The 17709-nt window shown below is 37.0% G+C and overlaps 1 protein-coding gene across 5 annotated transcripts in view; it reads right to left on the bottom strand.

Annotated features, from left to right (window-relative positions):
• The window catches only part of NRXN3 (neurexin 3), a 1503781-nt gene that overhangs the window by 950250 nt on the left and 535822 nt on the right, over positions 1 to 17709 (bottom strand). For all 5 annotated transcript variants that reach the window (XM_077750623.1, XM_077750621.1, XM_077750622.1 and 2 more), the window contains one exon: positions 14478 to 14504. In XM_077750623.1, the coding sequence (XP_077606749.1) occupies positions 14478 to 14504 (27 nt within the window). The remainder of the gene's footprint in view (positions 1 to 14477; positions 14505 to 17709) is intronic.

The following is a 17709-nucleotide window of genomic DNA, read 5'->3' on the forward strand; positions in this document are numbered from 1 at the left end:
AAGGGGGCGGCGGGGACACCTGGCTTTGAGCTTCCGTGGGCAGGAAGGAGAGCGGGCTTCGATCTGAGGACACCATCTGTAAAACAAAGCCACTAATTAGCTTCGGTGGCATTTGTGGTGGAAAATCCTTTCAGATTAGGAGCCGTCAAAGGTCTTCTTCCCCTGGGTGCTCTGTGCTAGGCCCCACTTCTGCACCTTCTATGTGACCTTAAGCCTCACTCCCCCACGAAACAGCTCCCATTCAATGACAATTTCTATTGTCTTAAAACACAACTGAACACAACACAACACAACACAACACAACAGAGCTAAATACCCACCAATTGACCCAGTGTCCTCAGTGAAAATCATGTTTGTTTTTTTAAAGCCATAACTTCTGGTTTAAGATAAAAAATGGAAAACAAACAAAAAAAAAAAAAAAAAAAAGCAAAAAACCACCACCAACAAAAAAAACAGCGAATACCAATATTGCCAAAGAAAAGGCCAACAAAGCGCTGGGCACACAGAGGATGACTTAGCTATGATCACTTAGGCATTCTGGCACTACTTCTTTCTTAGTCATCTCCACACCTATATGATACCTCTAACTCACCTCCTAGGCATCCCTAAATGCCAAGGACCTTTCGCTCATAGAATTAAACAGAGCCTTAGACACTAGTTATGAAAAAGAATGGGACACTAATATGGCCACAAAACTGAGTTAAGGAAGCCTGACTCTGGAAAGATCAAGATTACAGAAAGATTAACCTAAAAAACAAATAGGAACTACCGGCATATTGCATGGGGACCATCGGCACTTGTTCTGGGTGGTAGAATGCATTCATTTGGACATCTACATTGCAGCATCTAAGCAGGAGAGACACTGCATGCCACGGCGAGCAGCTGTGGCTTTGTGATCAAAAAGACTGAATCTGAAGCTGGGCAAAGCATTCTGCAAAATTAATTCTCATTTCTAAAATGAAGATAACTATCTCTATAAGATTAGAATATAGATTAAAGAAGATTATGCAAGTAAACTGCTCATCTCAATGTCTGGCATGCAAAAAACATTCAATCTTTGCTATTGTTTTTTTTTTTTTTTTTCTAAAACTAGTAGCCATCTGTGAAGTTGATGCACTTTATATAACAAGAGCAAAGCTTTTCAAAATTTTATTGCATACGTTCTTGTGTATGGACTTAACATCCATTTTTGCTGTAATAGAGGAAATGGTTCAGGGAAATTTTGGAAAGGGAAAAGAATGGAGTAGTGTCTTCACTTGGTATTTAATTTTCATGCCTTTGAGATGATCATGAGATAATCATGAGATCCTCACACTTCTGTTTTCCAGCAGGTGTGTAGGGGTATGGATGAACTCGACCAAGGACAAGTACCTGGGCCCTTACAATATCTAGCATTTCTATTTCTGACAATCGGAAAGCTTTTGTTTTTAATGGGTTCCTTCATCAAAAGGGTTTGCTTGTAAATAACAATCAGTGAATCAAACACTTAAACATCCCAACTATTGACAGGTATGTCTGGTGAGTTTAATTTCAAATGTCAATTTCTTCTCACAAGACAGTACAAGCCTTCTCTAACCATGTATTCCCTAGCTTAGTGGCTTCATCATAATGTCTTCATCTTCCTCTGCATTCTCCTTTTCTCTGGGAGATCAGAAAAATACTGATTTTCTTCTACAGTGATAAGACACATTACTCTTCTGCTGCTCCATAAGGGATACTTGTACGCCCTTTCTCTTCCTCTTTGCCTGTCCTGCACACATTTGTTGCTGCCATCTGCTTTTTCTGCTCCTTTCAAGCCTTCTGTCTCTGCTGCTCTCGCCATTCTACTCCTGCGGGCATCCTCATTCTGGCCAGGAGGGTAGTTCCTTTCCCACAGGTGCTGGGGAGGTAAGTAAGGAAAAGGGCTTCCTGACTGATCATCACAGAAACCCACTCACAGGAAATAAAGGGGACTTCTGCCTTCCCCCTTCAACGTTTCCAATTTTCTTCCTCTTTATTACCTCCTTCCTTACAGAGGAGTAAGTAAGCCCTCGTTTATGCTGCAGATTTGAACCTGCCCATATTTGTGGATAATCCCAATATTATTTCTGTCATCTGCCAGGTTCAAAACTAAATTTCATTCTATTTATGTTGCTGTTCTTACCACATCTAAGATTTTAGATCATAATATCCTAATTGGAATCTTTGCAGTGGTCCCTAACCCCTCTGTTTTCTTTTTACTAAATCTAAAGAAAAAAAATGTCCTATGGTGTCATTATAAGTTAGTATGACTTAGGTGACAAGGAGTGCTCATTTGATTATGAATCAAAAAATGGAGGGGTACCTGGGTGGCTCAGTCGGTTAAATGTTTGACTTCAGCTCAGGTTATGATCTCGTGGTTCGTGAGTTCAAGCCCCGCATTGAACTCTGTGCTGACAGCTCAGAGCCTGGACCCGGCTTCAGATTCTGTGTCTCCCTTTCTCTCTGTTCCTCCCCTGCTCACTCACTCTCTCTCTCAAAAATAAATAACCATTAAATAAAATTTTTAAAAAAGAATCAGAAAATGGAATTTATGAAGACTCATTCATGCCTACTACTAATCACTCTGAGACCTTAGGCAATGCACTTGGATTCCATAAGCCTTGGTTTCCCCACTTATACTGATATTTTTTTTAAAAAAATGTGCTCCAGCAGGCCTCTTGGGAAGATCCTGAGCTCATAACTATTCAGGACTTTGCTTCCGGAGATATAATCTCTGATACATTTTGTCTCTCTTCTCTAACACATATGCCTTTTAACATTCTTCTAGTGCAATGTAACATCAGCTCTTCAGGAAGATGAACACTTAGATCATTATAAGTAAACTCCATACCTCCTGCCTACACTCCTTGATATTTTTCTCTTACTTCCTACTCCCTAATGAGGGCCCTTCCAGGGGCCACTGTGAACACGGCTTCTGACAAAGTGCTGGCACAAGGCTTTGGTGATAACAGTGTAATCTTTTAGTGTTCAGATATTATATAATCAGACTTACTCTGAAACAACTTTATTTTTTGAAGGAAAATTTATATATCCCTTTGTGGTTTAGTTCCCTATCTTCCAATAAACTCTAAGTTAGAAAGCGTCGTGATTTTAGTCACTTGGTAAACAGAGCAGCCAACAAATTATTCCATTTCTTTTAGAAGCAACAACTTCTGGACTCTAAGTTTTCTTCCCAAAATTGGTGCTAAAGTTGAGAAAAACTGTTTGTTGAGATGCTCTGAATCAGTAGGGAGACTTACACTTTGTGGCTAATTGCTCAGGAAACAATTCATGTTAAACCTTCTCTACAACATATAAATGACACCTGTTGTAATACACACGGACCTGCACACACATGCACATGCACACATGCACACACACAAACATATTTTCAGGAACAATGAAAGGGACGTATATCCACTGATGTATTTATCTTCTAACCAAACAGGAATGGAGAGTTTGGTTGATAATGTTAGCACATCTTACAGCTCACTGATAAAGTGGCCCTTCCTAATTTTCAAAATTTAAACTGTGCCTAACACTAATACTTATTGAACCTTTCACCTTACAAATATTAATATATATTAGACAAATAAAATGAATCAGAGTCCAAAAAGAAATCTTACAAAAATGAAACAAAAAAACAAAACAAAACATTTTTACTAAAAACTACAGTGCCTGAAATATCAAGTGTTGAAAGGAGACCAGGAACACATCTTACTTGGCTCCAAGCAAGTGGTCAGATGAAGGAGGACAAGGCCAAAACAGAAAAAGAGAAATCAGGAAAGAGCCCTGGCTAAGTAGACCAGTGATCAGGACCTAAACACAATGGATGCACGTATACAGTTGACCCTTGACCAAAAAAATGGGTATTAACTGTGCAGGTCCACTTATATGCAGATTTTTTTTCCTAGGACACTACTGTGGATGTATTTTCTCTTTATTATGATTTTCTCAATAATTTTCTTTTCCCTTGCTTACTTTATGTAAGAATACAGTATGTAATACATTTAACATAGAAAATGTGTTAATCTACTATTTCTGTCATTAATAAGGCTTCCTGATTAACTGCAAGCAATTAACAGTAATATTTTGGGGGAGAGTCAAAGAGTATATATAGCTCTTCAACTACAAGGAGGTTAGAACCCCTATGCCTCACACTATTCAAGGGTCAAGTGTATTGTGAAGAAAAGAAACTATTATGTTGAACTGAATGTTGAAATGAACCATCCCTGAACAAAATCTATAAAAAAATTTAACTGGATTTTTTTTTAATTGTTTAAGTTTATTTATTTTGAGACAGACAAAGACAGCATGAGCAGGGGAAGGGCAGAGAGAGAGGGAGAGAGAATCCCAAGCAGGCTCCACACTGTCAGTGCAGAGCCCCTGTGGGACTCAAACTCACAAAATTGTTTATATCATGACCTGACCCAAAACCCAAGAGTCGGACACTTAACTGACTGAGCCACCCAGGTGCCCCTGGATTATAGAGATGTAGATCTTCCTTAATGTACAATGGGGTTAACATCCCAATAAATCCATCGCTAAGTTGAAAATGTTATAAAAAGCAAGTGCCTAACTATCAAACATCACAGGTGAGCCTAGTCCACCTTCACTATGCTCAGAATATTTGCTGATAGTTGGGCAAAATCATCTAACACAAAGCCTATTTTATACTAAGGTGTTGGACAGCTCATGCAATTGCATGCTGTACTGAAAGTGAAAAATAGAATGGTTGTAAGTGTGTTGCTTACTTATCCTCACCATCGCATGGCTTCATGGGATCTATGGCTCACCACCACTGCCCAGCATCATGAGAGTATCATACTGCTTATCACTACCCCAGGAAAAGATTAAAATGCAGAATAGGGTTTCTGTTGAATGTGTATCATTTTTACACCACCATAAAACAAATCATAAGCCAAACTATTATAAGTCGGGGGACATCTGTACATAAATCTGAATTCCGATTTCTCTAAGAGAAAATGAAAAAAAAAAATGGGGGGGAGGGCAAGGTACCTAATATATAAGTATTCCTTTTGCATTTTGCTTGGGAATACACAGTATAAACCCCTAAAACTGGCTTCAACACCTGAAATCCAGTTAACTCTCAATNCGTATCATTTTTACACCACCATAAAGTAAAACAAATCATAAGCCAAACTATTATAAGTCGGGGGACATCTGTACATAAATCTGAATTCCGATTTCTCTAAGAGAAAATGAAAAAAAAAAATGGGGGGGAGGGCAAGGTACCTAATATATAAGTATTCCTTTTGCATTTTGCTTGGGAATACACAGTATAAACCCCTAAAACTGGCTTCAACACCTGAAATCCAGTTAACTCTCAATGAATGTTCTTGGAATAAGTGAATGAAGAACAAAGAAAAGTGACTACATATAATATCTACTAATACATATTTATCTCCCTTTACATAATTTTCTTGATTTCAACCAAAACTTAGCCAAATCAGGTTTCATGAAAACTGTCATTCTGTCTGAAATCTCTGATTTTACAGAGAAAGTAATATGTATTCTTTTAGGTTTTAGGGTTAAGAGAATAAATTCCTTCTTTGGTTAATTTTCTTCCTTTTACACTGACAAAACAAAAAATCATAGTTTACAATTTTCACCTTGTACCTTTTGTGTTGATTACTAAGAGTATTTGTATAAATAATAAAGTACAGGGATAGGCATATTTCATCACCTCATTGACTTAATTATTTATTAAGCATCTCCTATATCCAAGGTAGCTTTAGGTCATGAAAATCCAACAGTGGCAAACATCAGCATAAAAATTTTAGGCTGTGCCAACATAGGATACCACTATATGTATGCCTACATGTCCAAACTATGGACACTAATTTAATATTAATTTAAATTAAGTACTAATTTGAATTAAGTACAAAGGCTTGAACTGTGATTAGCAAACACTCCTGGGTGTCTATATAGCCTCTATTGTCTGGGTAGTTCACAATAGATCATGCCTAAGTTCGCAAGGTGTTTGCCTGTTTTTAAGATGCTTAAACTTTACTCCTTCATTTAGCAATCTTTCCTAGAATCCAATAACTCTATTAGCTTCACTTATATCTAAACACTTTGTGAGATTTTGAGTTTTTAAATTAAATCTGTTTTCTCCTTCTCTGCTATTTCTTCAGCTTCTTCCTTTGATAAGACAAAACATACTCTCCTTTGGAAGCCACTTACTTATAATTTACTCTGTTACTCTCACTTCCTATCTACTCTTTATTTGAGCACTTGATCCCAATCCCTTTACCCCATCTAAAATCCAGATGAACAACAATTGTTAAAGTCACATCCTTAGCAGACCTTTCTATACCAGGAGCTCACTACACAAGAGAAGCAAATCAAAAGGTGATATATTTATATCCTAGAACCCAGGGACCATTTTTTTTGTTTTTGTTTTCTTTCATAATTTATTGTCAAGTTGGTTTCCATATAACATCCAGTGCTCATCCCAACAAGTGCCCTCCTCCATGCGCCAGGGACCATTTTTAAATCAGAGAAAAAGTAGCCTTAGCTAAAGCCACTGAAGGAGAAGTTTCTTCGGTTAATATCTCTTTTAATCTGCTCTCAGAGGACATTCCTAGAAGTTGAGGATAGATGGTACTGTAGTTCTAACTGCTAAATGGTCATTAATTTTCCATTAACGGGCATCACATATGGATCCGCTAACGACTGAGCCACCAGCCTTTGTACAGCATATATGTGTGATTTTAGTTGCCCAAAGGTACAGGTGTGAATCTCTAACATATTGATTCATCACACTATGCTTCAATAAACTGCTTGAAACCAAAATACAAGATTTCCTAAAGAGGGGATGGCTCTTTTCTCCTCTTGGTGAACTAGCTCTCCTTTTTAATTATGGTCTGCATGAATTTGATGACTTTTAAAGTCATAATAGGAATGTGCCAAGGAAACTGGACAGTAATGTTTTAGCCAAAAACCTATAGCCCTGCTGCAAAAACTCTTATTTCTCTGATTTGATTAGATTTTATTTTGGTTCCTGTTTTAGTATATGAAATTGATATTAGACGTTACTGAAGTCACAAATGTGATGGTATCATCTAATCAGACCTGTGCATTTTATAGATAATGTTCTCATTTTAGAACACTATTAAGTGTTTTTTTAAATGATGTCAAAGTTCCAGAAACAAACACAGAAGAACTCATGAAGTCAAAGAATTTTTATTAGTTTTGGGTTAACATCAAATTTTTATTTATCAAAATGCACAGAATGAAAAAGGGAATCCCTGTATGACCCCACAATGGTCTCATCAATAGTCTTATTAGTAATGTAACTGGTGCAGAATCCAGTGCAACTCTGATGGCCTTGAAGAGTTTACTATTGTCCTAAGTAATTGACAGGAGAAAGTAGGATGTTCATTTTACAGGCATCTATTAAGCTACCAAGTATGGTTTTAGGAATATGTAGCTATCCATTCCTGAACAAGGATAGTTCTCAAAAGTTCATATTTTCAGCTGTAACACTATGATAGTATTAATCATCATCACCACCACCACCACACATACAGCACGTATTATGTTCTAGGTTCTGTTCTCATTCAGAGAAGCAGATCCTATAATTATGCCCATTTTACGATTAAGAAAACTGAGAGCTGAATTGTCCAGACTCATAGATCATTAGTGTTAGAGACGAGGGTTAAACCCGGGCTATTTGGTTCCAGAGTGCTCCTTGCTCTTGGTAATTGCACTAAAGCGCCTCACTGCTGGGATTCTAATGTAGATAAACAAGAGTATAAGAGGGAAATCACACAAAATTACTATAACATATTGCCATCTTTCTACAACACCTCTGCTTCCTAGAAAACAAAAACAAGATTAACATGTAAAATTCTGCTACAGCAGATTTCCGTTGAAAGATTTCTGGGATAAGTTTCGAATAACAAGGGTCCCTACCTACACTTGAAGAAGAAGATGGATGGAAAAGATGTGTATGGGTGACAGTGGCTCTCAATGGAATATGTGACAGTAACATTTTAAAGAGGTCTTTTGAGAAAACGAATAAAAAGTGATTATGCAGTGTGTTTGGTAAGGGTAAAGAGAAACAAACATTCATTTATAGCTGATATAGCTGGTGTAGATGTAAATCTGCACAACTTCATTGGAGCATAACTGGACAATATCTATCATCGTTTGTAATGCACTTATCTATTGAACTAGTTAATTCCACTTTCAGGGATTTATCCAATATATAGTCCTGTAGATGCATGCAAAGACTAATAAACAAAAACACATATTTTCTTCCTTTCATCATAGTGAAAAACTGAAAAAAAACCCTAAATGTGTATTAATAGGGTGCTGATTTAATCAACTATAATATTTCCATAAAATGTAGGATTATGTAACCGTTAAAAAGCACAAAGGAGGGGCACCTGGGTGGCTCAGTCAGTTAACCATCCAACTTCAGCTCAAGTCATGATCTCATGGTTTGTGGGTTCAAGCCCCGCATCGGGCTTTGTGCTGACAACTCATAGTCTGGAGCCTGCTTCAGATTTTGTGTCTCCCTCTCTCTTTGCCCTTTCCCTGCTCGTGTTCTATCTCTGTCTCTCAAAAATGAATAAACGTTAAAACACAAAGGACAAAAGAGACCTTAATAATCCTCACATAAAATAGTCCCTAAAACATTTTAAGTGAAAAAGGACAAGATTCAGAAGAATGTGTTAATACTGTGTCAAGAAGGAAAAGGGAGCGGGGGGTGGGGAAAGGGTACAATATGGTTTTAACTCTATGTTGCACACTCACAGATTATCTTTGAGAGAATATACAAAGACTGATAATTTTGGGTCTCTGAGAAAGAGAATATGAGCTCTAAGAATAGGTGTGAGAATCAGAATTTTTACTTTATCCTTGTTCCAGTACAATTTTTTAACTGTTTAAAAATAAAACCATCCTGAATATTTTTAAAGAAAAATTTAGTATGAAACATTTAGGAAGCATCATACCATCATACTCAAAGCTGGCCATTATTGATACTATTAATAAACTTACACTTGAAATGTTTCAAATTATAAAATATAAAAAATACAAAACATCCCAAAGAGAAACAAAATTATGTATTATTTTTTAAAAAGTGGGTTTTGAGGAAAGTAGAAAAGTAAGCATAATCATTTAGTATGGAAATAGACACTCAGGTTTGATGTTGATAGTCTGACACAAAATATCATATAGAAGATTTTGCTTTGTGATTTTCCATCCCCACTAAAACTCTAGGAGAAGTGATATGGCCTGGCAAATGACTGGAACCAATACCAAAGAGGGTTCTAGAATTTCCTTCTTAGAAGACTTTTAATAGTGAAGAAGTTCCTGGGTGACCTAAAGTATGCATCTCTGAAATAAAAGGATGAGCTAAACAATTCAGCTCTGGTATTTCTAGATATACCAGGCCTACAGATGAAGCCACAGAGACTGATAACATACAGAGGGAAGAGAGAGAAAAAGGAAGTCGAAAAAACTGAAAGTCTGGCATAATAAACTGCAGTTCACCAAGCTATGCCTAAATTAAGCAAGAAACACCCACATACTGTGGACCTGGCCAAAACACTGGAAATTGAGTCTGCTTAAAAACAGACTAAAGCAGAGAAGCTATCGCAAAAGGCAAAAACCAGACACTAGGCAAGCAGGTGCAAGAGCAGGAATATTGAGTAAATACTAGTGGCCTTCAGAGGTATGACTTAGAGGCATCATATCCTTGCGATGTTATCTTCATACAGCTCTTATGTAATTGTGCATCTCTATGATGATCCAAAGATAACAGAGTCTATGGAAGCGGAGAAAATTACCAAAGCTATTCTCTGACATGACTACAGTGTGACACTTGAGTGTTTTCAGGTCAATATATTTTTTGCATGGCACTCTACTTCTTTTCTCCTTTATATCTAAGAAGAAAAAACGAACCTTGTTACTGGTAAATTGAGACTTCAAGTTCAAAGTAATTGGGGGAGGGGTTCAACATTTGCCTAAATAACCAGGCATATACACAAACTCACGATTTCCAGGTGATATATACACCTCTTTTCAGAACGATTAAGAAAATGACCATATACAGAGAAATTAGCCTTTTAGAGAAGGGAAAGGCCAAAAAACAAAAGAATGAAATTGATATTCATTTATATGTGTTCATGATATACATTCATGCTATAGTCATACATAATTAATATGAGAACACTATATTTATTCAAGCTATGCTGTGCACGGCTTGAAAGGGAGAGAAAAAATCAGGAACTAGGAAACTGTAGGGCAGTCAGAATCAGACAAGGTGAAAAACAACAAACCTTTTTCCATACTTTGATTTGAGCAAACATCCATGAGACCAATAAGAAGTCCATACCTGTTTTCAAAAACGCATGGTTCTTAGGTTGCTGCCAGCCTCAAGGAACTGGAACCACAGGAACAGGTGATTTCCTCCAGAAATTTCCCAGAGAGCAGCCCTGTTTTCTCTAGCAGTGCCTCAGGCCACCCACTAGTTCAATCACCATGATGGCTGCCAACTCTGTTGATCTTTTGCAATTTTAAAGTATGTTCTCGGCTGGAATCTCCTTATTTTACATTTTTTTAATATTCCGGCCAATGGAACCAAATCCAACAATGTCCCAGTTTCAACCAAAGACCTTGGTTTATACACTCTCTAATATATGTTTGGTGACAAAAAGCCAGGGAAAAATTTATGATGTGGTATTCTTGAAGGATTTGGAAACCAGGGATACCAAGATTTAGAATGAGTGATGGTAAGTATACCTAGATATTAGGGGAAAGACAAAGAATTGGAGAAGAAAATGAGAGGAAAGAAGGTAGAGAAGCTGATTTAAAAAAAAAGTGTTTCTTCTTGGAAACCCTCAGCACAGAGCTGGGCCAAAGTCATTAACAGAAGGACCAGCCAACAAAGTCCAAAAGAACAGGTTTTTGTCTCAAGATCACTGCCCTCTATCCTGGCCTGCTGTTTCTCCTTATACTATATCATCCTTCTTTTTCATGCTCTTTCCTCCATTAAAAAGGGTGTCACACAAACCATTTCCCCAAACACTATGCAGAAGATGAAGGAAAAAAAAAGAAAACACACAGATGATGACATTCTGTATTTTACCTGACTTTCCAGAGGACAGGCATTCTATAAAGGAATTCACTGGAAAAGTTCATGAACTTACATTCAAACATGGTTGAAGTTTAATTCCGAATGTCCCTTCAAGAGGTAAAGAGAAGCTCTGCTTTGAAACGTGAGCAATAACACCCTCTGACTTCTACTGAAATGGTACCTAGAGACAAGGCTAAGAGGAAAGAGGAAAATTCCACCCTCTCAAACTCAGGATACAAATCAATCTTACCCCAAAAACTGCTTAAGAAGAAGGATCTACACACCTATCACAGAAACAACTTGAGATCCTATAACAGAGTGAACTATGAATTCTGACATCTAGTCCACAGGGAAGGGGTTTAGAAGTTCTGATTACCTGTAGCCTTCTCAAACTTTTCCACCCAAGTGCCAATAATGTCAGGGATGGAAAAGAGAAGATACATAATAAAAATGATGTCTTTGATTCTTAGTTTTTCTTATAACATAAAATTCATGAACCAAATAAGATTCACATTTGCATTCTTCTGCATAATATATCACTTTGGTTTCAAGTTTTTACTCCAAATCAACAATTAAAATTAACTTCAAGAAAATGTGTCACTTTCACTTTGTGACTCTACCCTGGGTACACATCTATATGTCTCAGCACTAAAGAGCTTAGATTAAAGGACTCATGTTTTGTTTTCTTTTGTTTCGATTCAACGACTGTTCAGTTAGTGGCCACTATGTATTCTTCCTCTGCTGTTCAAGCCAAAATTAACTTCTTTAGTATGTTAAAGTTTTATCTTAAGATTTCAAAATTGATTTCCAAAATCCAATCTTGGCTCTTTATCTAAATACTGAACTAAAACTAGTTATACTCTTTCTATACTGTGATCAAAGTAGGGAACACATCTTTGCTAACTTATTTCCTCTCAATGATGGTTTTGGTGGCTCTGAACAGAAAATCTTTTATCGGGTTTAGAAAGCCTGCTAGCATATATGTCCGGGAGAAGAGGTACTGTCTTCCTAGTAGAAAGAATTCTGGCACTTGTCTTATGATGACTTTTCATGGCTGATCAGATGGAAATATGTGGAATTAATTATAAGATAAAGTCTGGATAGAACACAAAAAGCAAATCCTGATATCCAGCTCAAATAACTATCTCAGTTCTCTGTTCTGAAAATAAGTGTCGATGCCAGAAGATGCCAAATTCAACTTTGAATGAGATTTTTCCACCTTTGTGCTCATCTCCATCTTATTTCCTTCTAAATATTAAGCAAAAGAAAAGAGCTTTATATATATATATATATAAATATTCATATATATATATATGTTTTTTTAAGAGGCCAGACAAAATGGCTGCATAGTATATGATTCCATTTATATGAAAAGTCCAGAAAAGGCAAATTTATAGAGATAAAAGCAAACTGGTAGTTGTCTGGGGCTAAGGGTAAGACCAGGGATTAACTGCAAATGGACATGAAGTAAATCTGGGGAGATGACAGAAATGCTCTAAAATTTGATTGTGGTGGTATCTAGACAACTCTATAAATTTAATAAAAATCACTGAATTGTAGGCTTACAGTGGATGATTTTTGTGGTATGCAAATTATGTCTCAATAAAGCTGCTTAAAGAAAGAGAAAATGCCAGTATTCAAGATAAAAAGGATGTTTCAATTAGGCCTTTAATGATCTAAATATCATGAGAAATTTCTGGCTAATTAGAAATGTTTAAACACAGCAAAATAGGACATTGCTTAAATTAACTGAAAGTGACGCCAAGACAAGCATAAAGCACTCTGCTTTAGGAAGTGGTTGTTTATATCAATTTTTTAACATTTCTTTTCTTTTGTTAATTTATATGGAACATTTGCTTCCCCCACAAAAAAATGGTGGATTTGGGCTTTATTAGTTTTTCATCGTGATAAACAATCTCCCAAGAAAGAAGGTTAAACTAGTAGCACCTATAAAATATTTAATATGATGGAATAAACAAGTAAATAAAATATAAAAGTTGTATTATTTCCTTTCATGATTTTTTTTTCCTACAGAAAGACCCTAGTGAGGAAAGAAGCAAAAAATGAAGAGATAATACTGAGAATGATGTGTGTTAGATGCTCAACTAACCTAATTTTGTCTTCCTGGGTCCACAGGATGACCATATTCCCCAACTTCCTTTGCATTTTAGATGGAGTCATATCTGACAAAATATGAGCAGAAGTGATGCACTGTACATCATTTCCAGGAAAGGCAATAAAAACACACTGTGTAACCATCCAAGCTCGCTCGCTCGCTCGCTCTTTCTCTCTCTCTCCCCTATGGATATGGCTGGAAGTGAAGAACTCCAAAGTGGTAGATCAAGGTCATAAAAGAATGCCTGAATTACTTCTAGATGCCTGAATTACTTCTTTGAAGAGAGCTGTCATTAGCATTGAATTCTTCCTGAACAAGAAATAAACCTGTCTTTTGTTGAGCCATTAAAATGTTGGGATTGTTTGTTATAGCTAATTACCCTAATTACCCTAGTTATCTGTCTTAACTGATATAATATATTCTAAGACTCAAAATATATTTCTTCCTTTATGTATTTTATCAATAAACTTATTCTTTCTGTCCATCCTTCCTCTTTCTCTTCTTGTTCCCCTACCTCATGACTCCAGTTCATGTTCATTTCTGAGGCAGAAGAAACACAGAAGTAGAATTCAGCCTACACTTCATTAACACTCTCCTTCAAGAACGAGAATATTTGAATGGAATAAAGTAAAAATAATAGGCCACAATTCTTCATTCAGAAGAGCCAGACTGTGTCTCAAGTCTTTGGTTAAAATGTTGCATTATCACCAAGAATAATGCTGTGCCTACCCTCTGAGAAAAAAAAAAAATCCCTATGGTGATAAATACCAGGAAAGAAATGTCAGAGTTGGCAGCCACCTTCTGGGTCATGAACTTTACTTTTATTTTCTGAAGCTTTTGGTAGTGGAGAAGTGCATTCTGGTTGTTCTAAAGGTTTTTTGTTTTTTTGCGGGGGGCGGTTTTTTGGTCCACCCCTGAGAATTATTTCCCCAAAACAACAAATTACCATTTATTTCATTTTCAAGTTGTTTCCTTATCCAGGTGCCCTTTCCTCCTTTTCTGCATAAAGAGCAAATGCAAGGAAAGAAGAGAGGACCCGCCCCAGTTCAGAAACCAAGCCCTGGACCACACTCAGCCCATTACCCTCACCAACCCTTCATCTGGTCAACCCCAGCTCCCCCGCTCCCACAACTCCATAGTAAGAACATAAAATAATTCAAACAAAAAACAGCTCATAAAACAGTAAACAAAATAAAGCCAGTTTTTCTTTTCTTTTAAGAACAAAATGAAACTTGAGGGAAAACTTACTGGAGTTACAGTTTATCCTGATACAGTCTAGATGGGGAAAAATAAATGAAAGATGAAATCGCATCCTTCAAGGTAACAGCTGCAGACATCCAAAAACAATCAGTCCACCCTTCCGGGGACAGACACACGCAAGAAATGTGGCCATTTTATATATATACAGTATGTACAAGTTTAAGGGTGGGTGTATATGTACAGTATATTATTTAGTAAAGTTAGATACATATATATATACACACACACACATATATATACACATATGTATAGAGATATATACTGGTATACATATATATCCACAATAGACACTTGAATATGCTGCTCCTTTCTTTTTTTCAAAAACCTATTCATTTATATAAAATATTTCAAACCTGAACTTTGAAATGTTAATTTTTTTCGACTTGGAAAATGATGCAAAAATTTCCCCAACAAATGCAAGTTATATTCTATTTCCCCCTATAATGATTTTTCTTAAAATTTATCTTTAAAAGTAGCATCGACACAATTTTTGTATTAGTATTCCCAAGATATATTACCAATCTGACATATTTTTTTAAAAAAGATCTGTTCATGAAGTTTCTCAGTGTAGTATTTAACCCTTTCTCTTTTTCTAAAAATAAACTCCCTCCACCCTCTTTTTTGCTTGGGCCCCAGATGCTATAGAAATTTGTGTAGGCAGAGTGCCATTATCCCTAGTTAGAAGGAAAGGGTTAATACCACCTGGTCATGTCCTGTCATAAAATGGCCACTTGCAAACAGCTAACCGCACAAACACCCATCCCAGATTTTAGAGAGGTGGGGTTGGGTGTAGGGTAAAAGGAGCTGTATGATGTTATCACAATTGATTGGGTTCTCTGCTATTGTTTCAAAGGCTCCCAGACCAACCCACTCATGAAGCCCATCTCCGTCTTCCTGCCTGAATGCTCAGGCTGAATCATGTGCCTATAGCATTCAAGGAGAAGGCGAGAAAGGTATATGGGGAGAAGGTCTCAGGCACCTTTGACATCCTACCTATTTCATTCTATGACTGCATCTTGAGGGAAGAAAATTCTTTTTTTTTTTTTTTTTAACGGAAAAGAGAGGGAAGAAAGGGTGTCTAATTTTCCAGTGCTGGTAACCAGATGGGGTATTATGCCAGAGATCAGAGTATCTATCCTTTTATTAATATGTATTTAGAGTCATGGGTACCCAGCACAAAAGGTTTTGAGTAGAATCAATGTTTTTTGGTAGCGGATTGGGTGGAATGGTTTAAAAATGTCTCAGATTAATTGTTACAAAGTTGCCCAGTTGAAACTAAATTTGATTTATCATTGGGAATCCAATATGAATTTATTTAAAGTAGATACTAAAAAGTAGAAGTAAAACAAGAAAAGGGAAAAAAAAGTTACAGGGAAATCTAGTTAGAAACTGAGCTCCTCTGCCTAAGGTTGAACCGATAGTTTGGAGGACTCAACACGAATAAGGCCACCATCTGAATTTCCCAAAATAAAGCATTTTAAGTAAGCAAGTGAAAAAGGAACCAGTGGCAAAGGACAGGGCAGAATGAATGTATGCAATCCACATAGGAGAAATGTATGACACCCAATCATTCTGAGGAAGAAGGCAGGATGCTTATTTGTTCCCCAGAAGAACATCTCTTGAGAAAAATCTGGGTTTGGTTTCGTGCGGTTAGGTTTGTCATGTGTCGTCAACCGCAACAGAAAAGTGGGAGCAAACAGCCCTGGAGCAACTGGTACGATCACCAAACAGAGGAGGCCATGCCCCTGGTAAGGACTGGGAAGGAGGAGGGTAAGGAGGGAGGAAGGGGTGAGGCTTCAGCTACCAGTTGCACCTACCATCAGCCAAAGCTGGAGAAATGTCTGTTCCTAATGTACCAAAGTGACAAGGGAAACATGTGTATGGGCATGCTTAAGAGAGACGAGAAGACAAACAGTGGGCCTAAAGTGGAAAGTCTGAGAACTATAAACAAGAAGTAGTTCTCTTCTTTGATTTCTCATGCTGCTGAAGATTTTATTCTTAGCAAAGACCTGGTCTAGGGAGAAGTGCTGGGTGCACTCGAATAGTTCCATGAACTGAACGGTGTCTTTAAACTAATGTGAGGACCTGGAGCTTTGAAGAAGGTAGACAAATGGTTAAGTCAAGAAGAGATGGGTTATTTTGATACTTTACCTGAAGAATAAGTGGTTCAAGGAAAAAAAAAATCTACCCCAGTGCCTTGCTCATAGGCTCTGGGAAGGTAGTCTTGATAGTGAGGGTATATTTTTTAATAAAAAGGGAATCATGAGAATTGGGTTGGGAAAGCAACTTTCTTTAGATCTCTCTTTAGTAGCAGCCAAAGTTCTACCTCTGTGTTAGCCTTGGCAAGGTATCTGAGGGGTCTGTCCGTGTATGTCTGTGTTGTTCATTATGTTTAATTTAGGTTTTTTGTTTTATTCTAGTAGATGAAGAGAAATTATTTTCCAAATTGATGAGCTTTGAGTTCAGAACATGGAAGACGTTAGCTGTGTGTCTTCAACAATGTATACAGTAAATGGCAGTCAACAAGTCCATGTTGCCAGACAGAACATATGGAGAATTGGAATGCAATTAACCAAACTGCAGGAGCCTCCCTATGGGCCTCCACCACTGAGGAAGTGTTGCTGGCATTCTGCTGAGGACTCTAAAGGGCCACGAATGAGGTGCCAATACTGACGGACTTTTCAGCCATATGGCTCAATTCAAACCAGACATTAAGGAAAGCAGATTCCCTCTGTGTATGTTTAAAAGGTAATCATCATGAAAGCAGTTAGAAGTCATCCAGACTGCCACATCATTGACCCACAGTATTGAGCTGCGGATATAACAGATCACCCGTGTTGATCCAGCATTTTAGAAAGTCAGGTTCTAGTCTAAGCTCCAATATCAACTTTGTATGTTAGCTTTGAAAAGTCATACATTTCTTTGTTTCATATCTGTAAAACTAAGCATAAAAAAATTTCCTTGATTTATCTCACAAAGTTACTGGGCAAGTGAAATGAAGTTTTTAAATCTTTAAATATACTATGATAATAAAATTATTATTCTATATTTTAATTGTAAGGGATCAAAATATGATTGATCAATAGCCAATCTCTCAGCTTTTAAAAATGTGCTGTGTGGTAAGGACCTTTTTCACACCTGCTATTAAAACATCTGGCTGTATTCAGAGAGCAAGGCCCTCAGGAAAGCCTAGTCTCTTTGACATTTAGGAGATGGATAT

The sequence above is a fragment of the Crocuta crocuta genome, unplaced genomic scaffold (genome assembly GCF_008692635.1).
Source record: "Crocuta crocuta isolate KB4526 unplaced genomic scaffold, BGI_CrCroc_1.0 scaffold186, whole genome shotgun sequence".
NCBI lineage: Eukaryota > Metazoa > Chordata > Mammalia > Carnivora > Hyaenidae > Crocuta > Crocuta crocuta.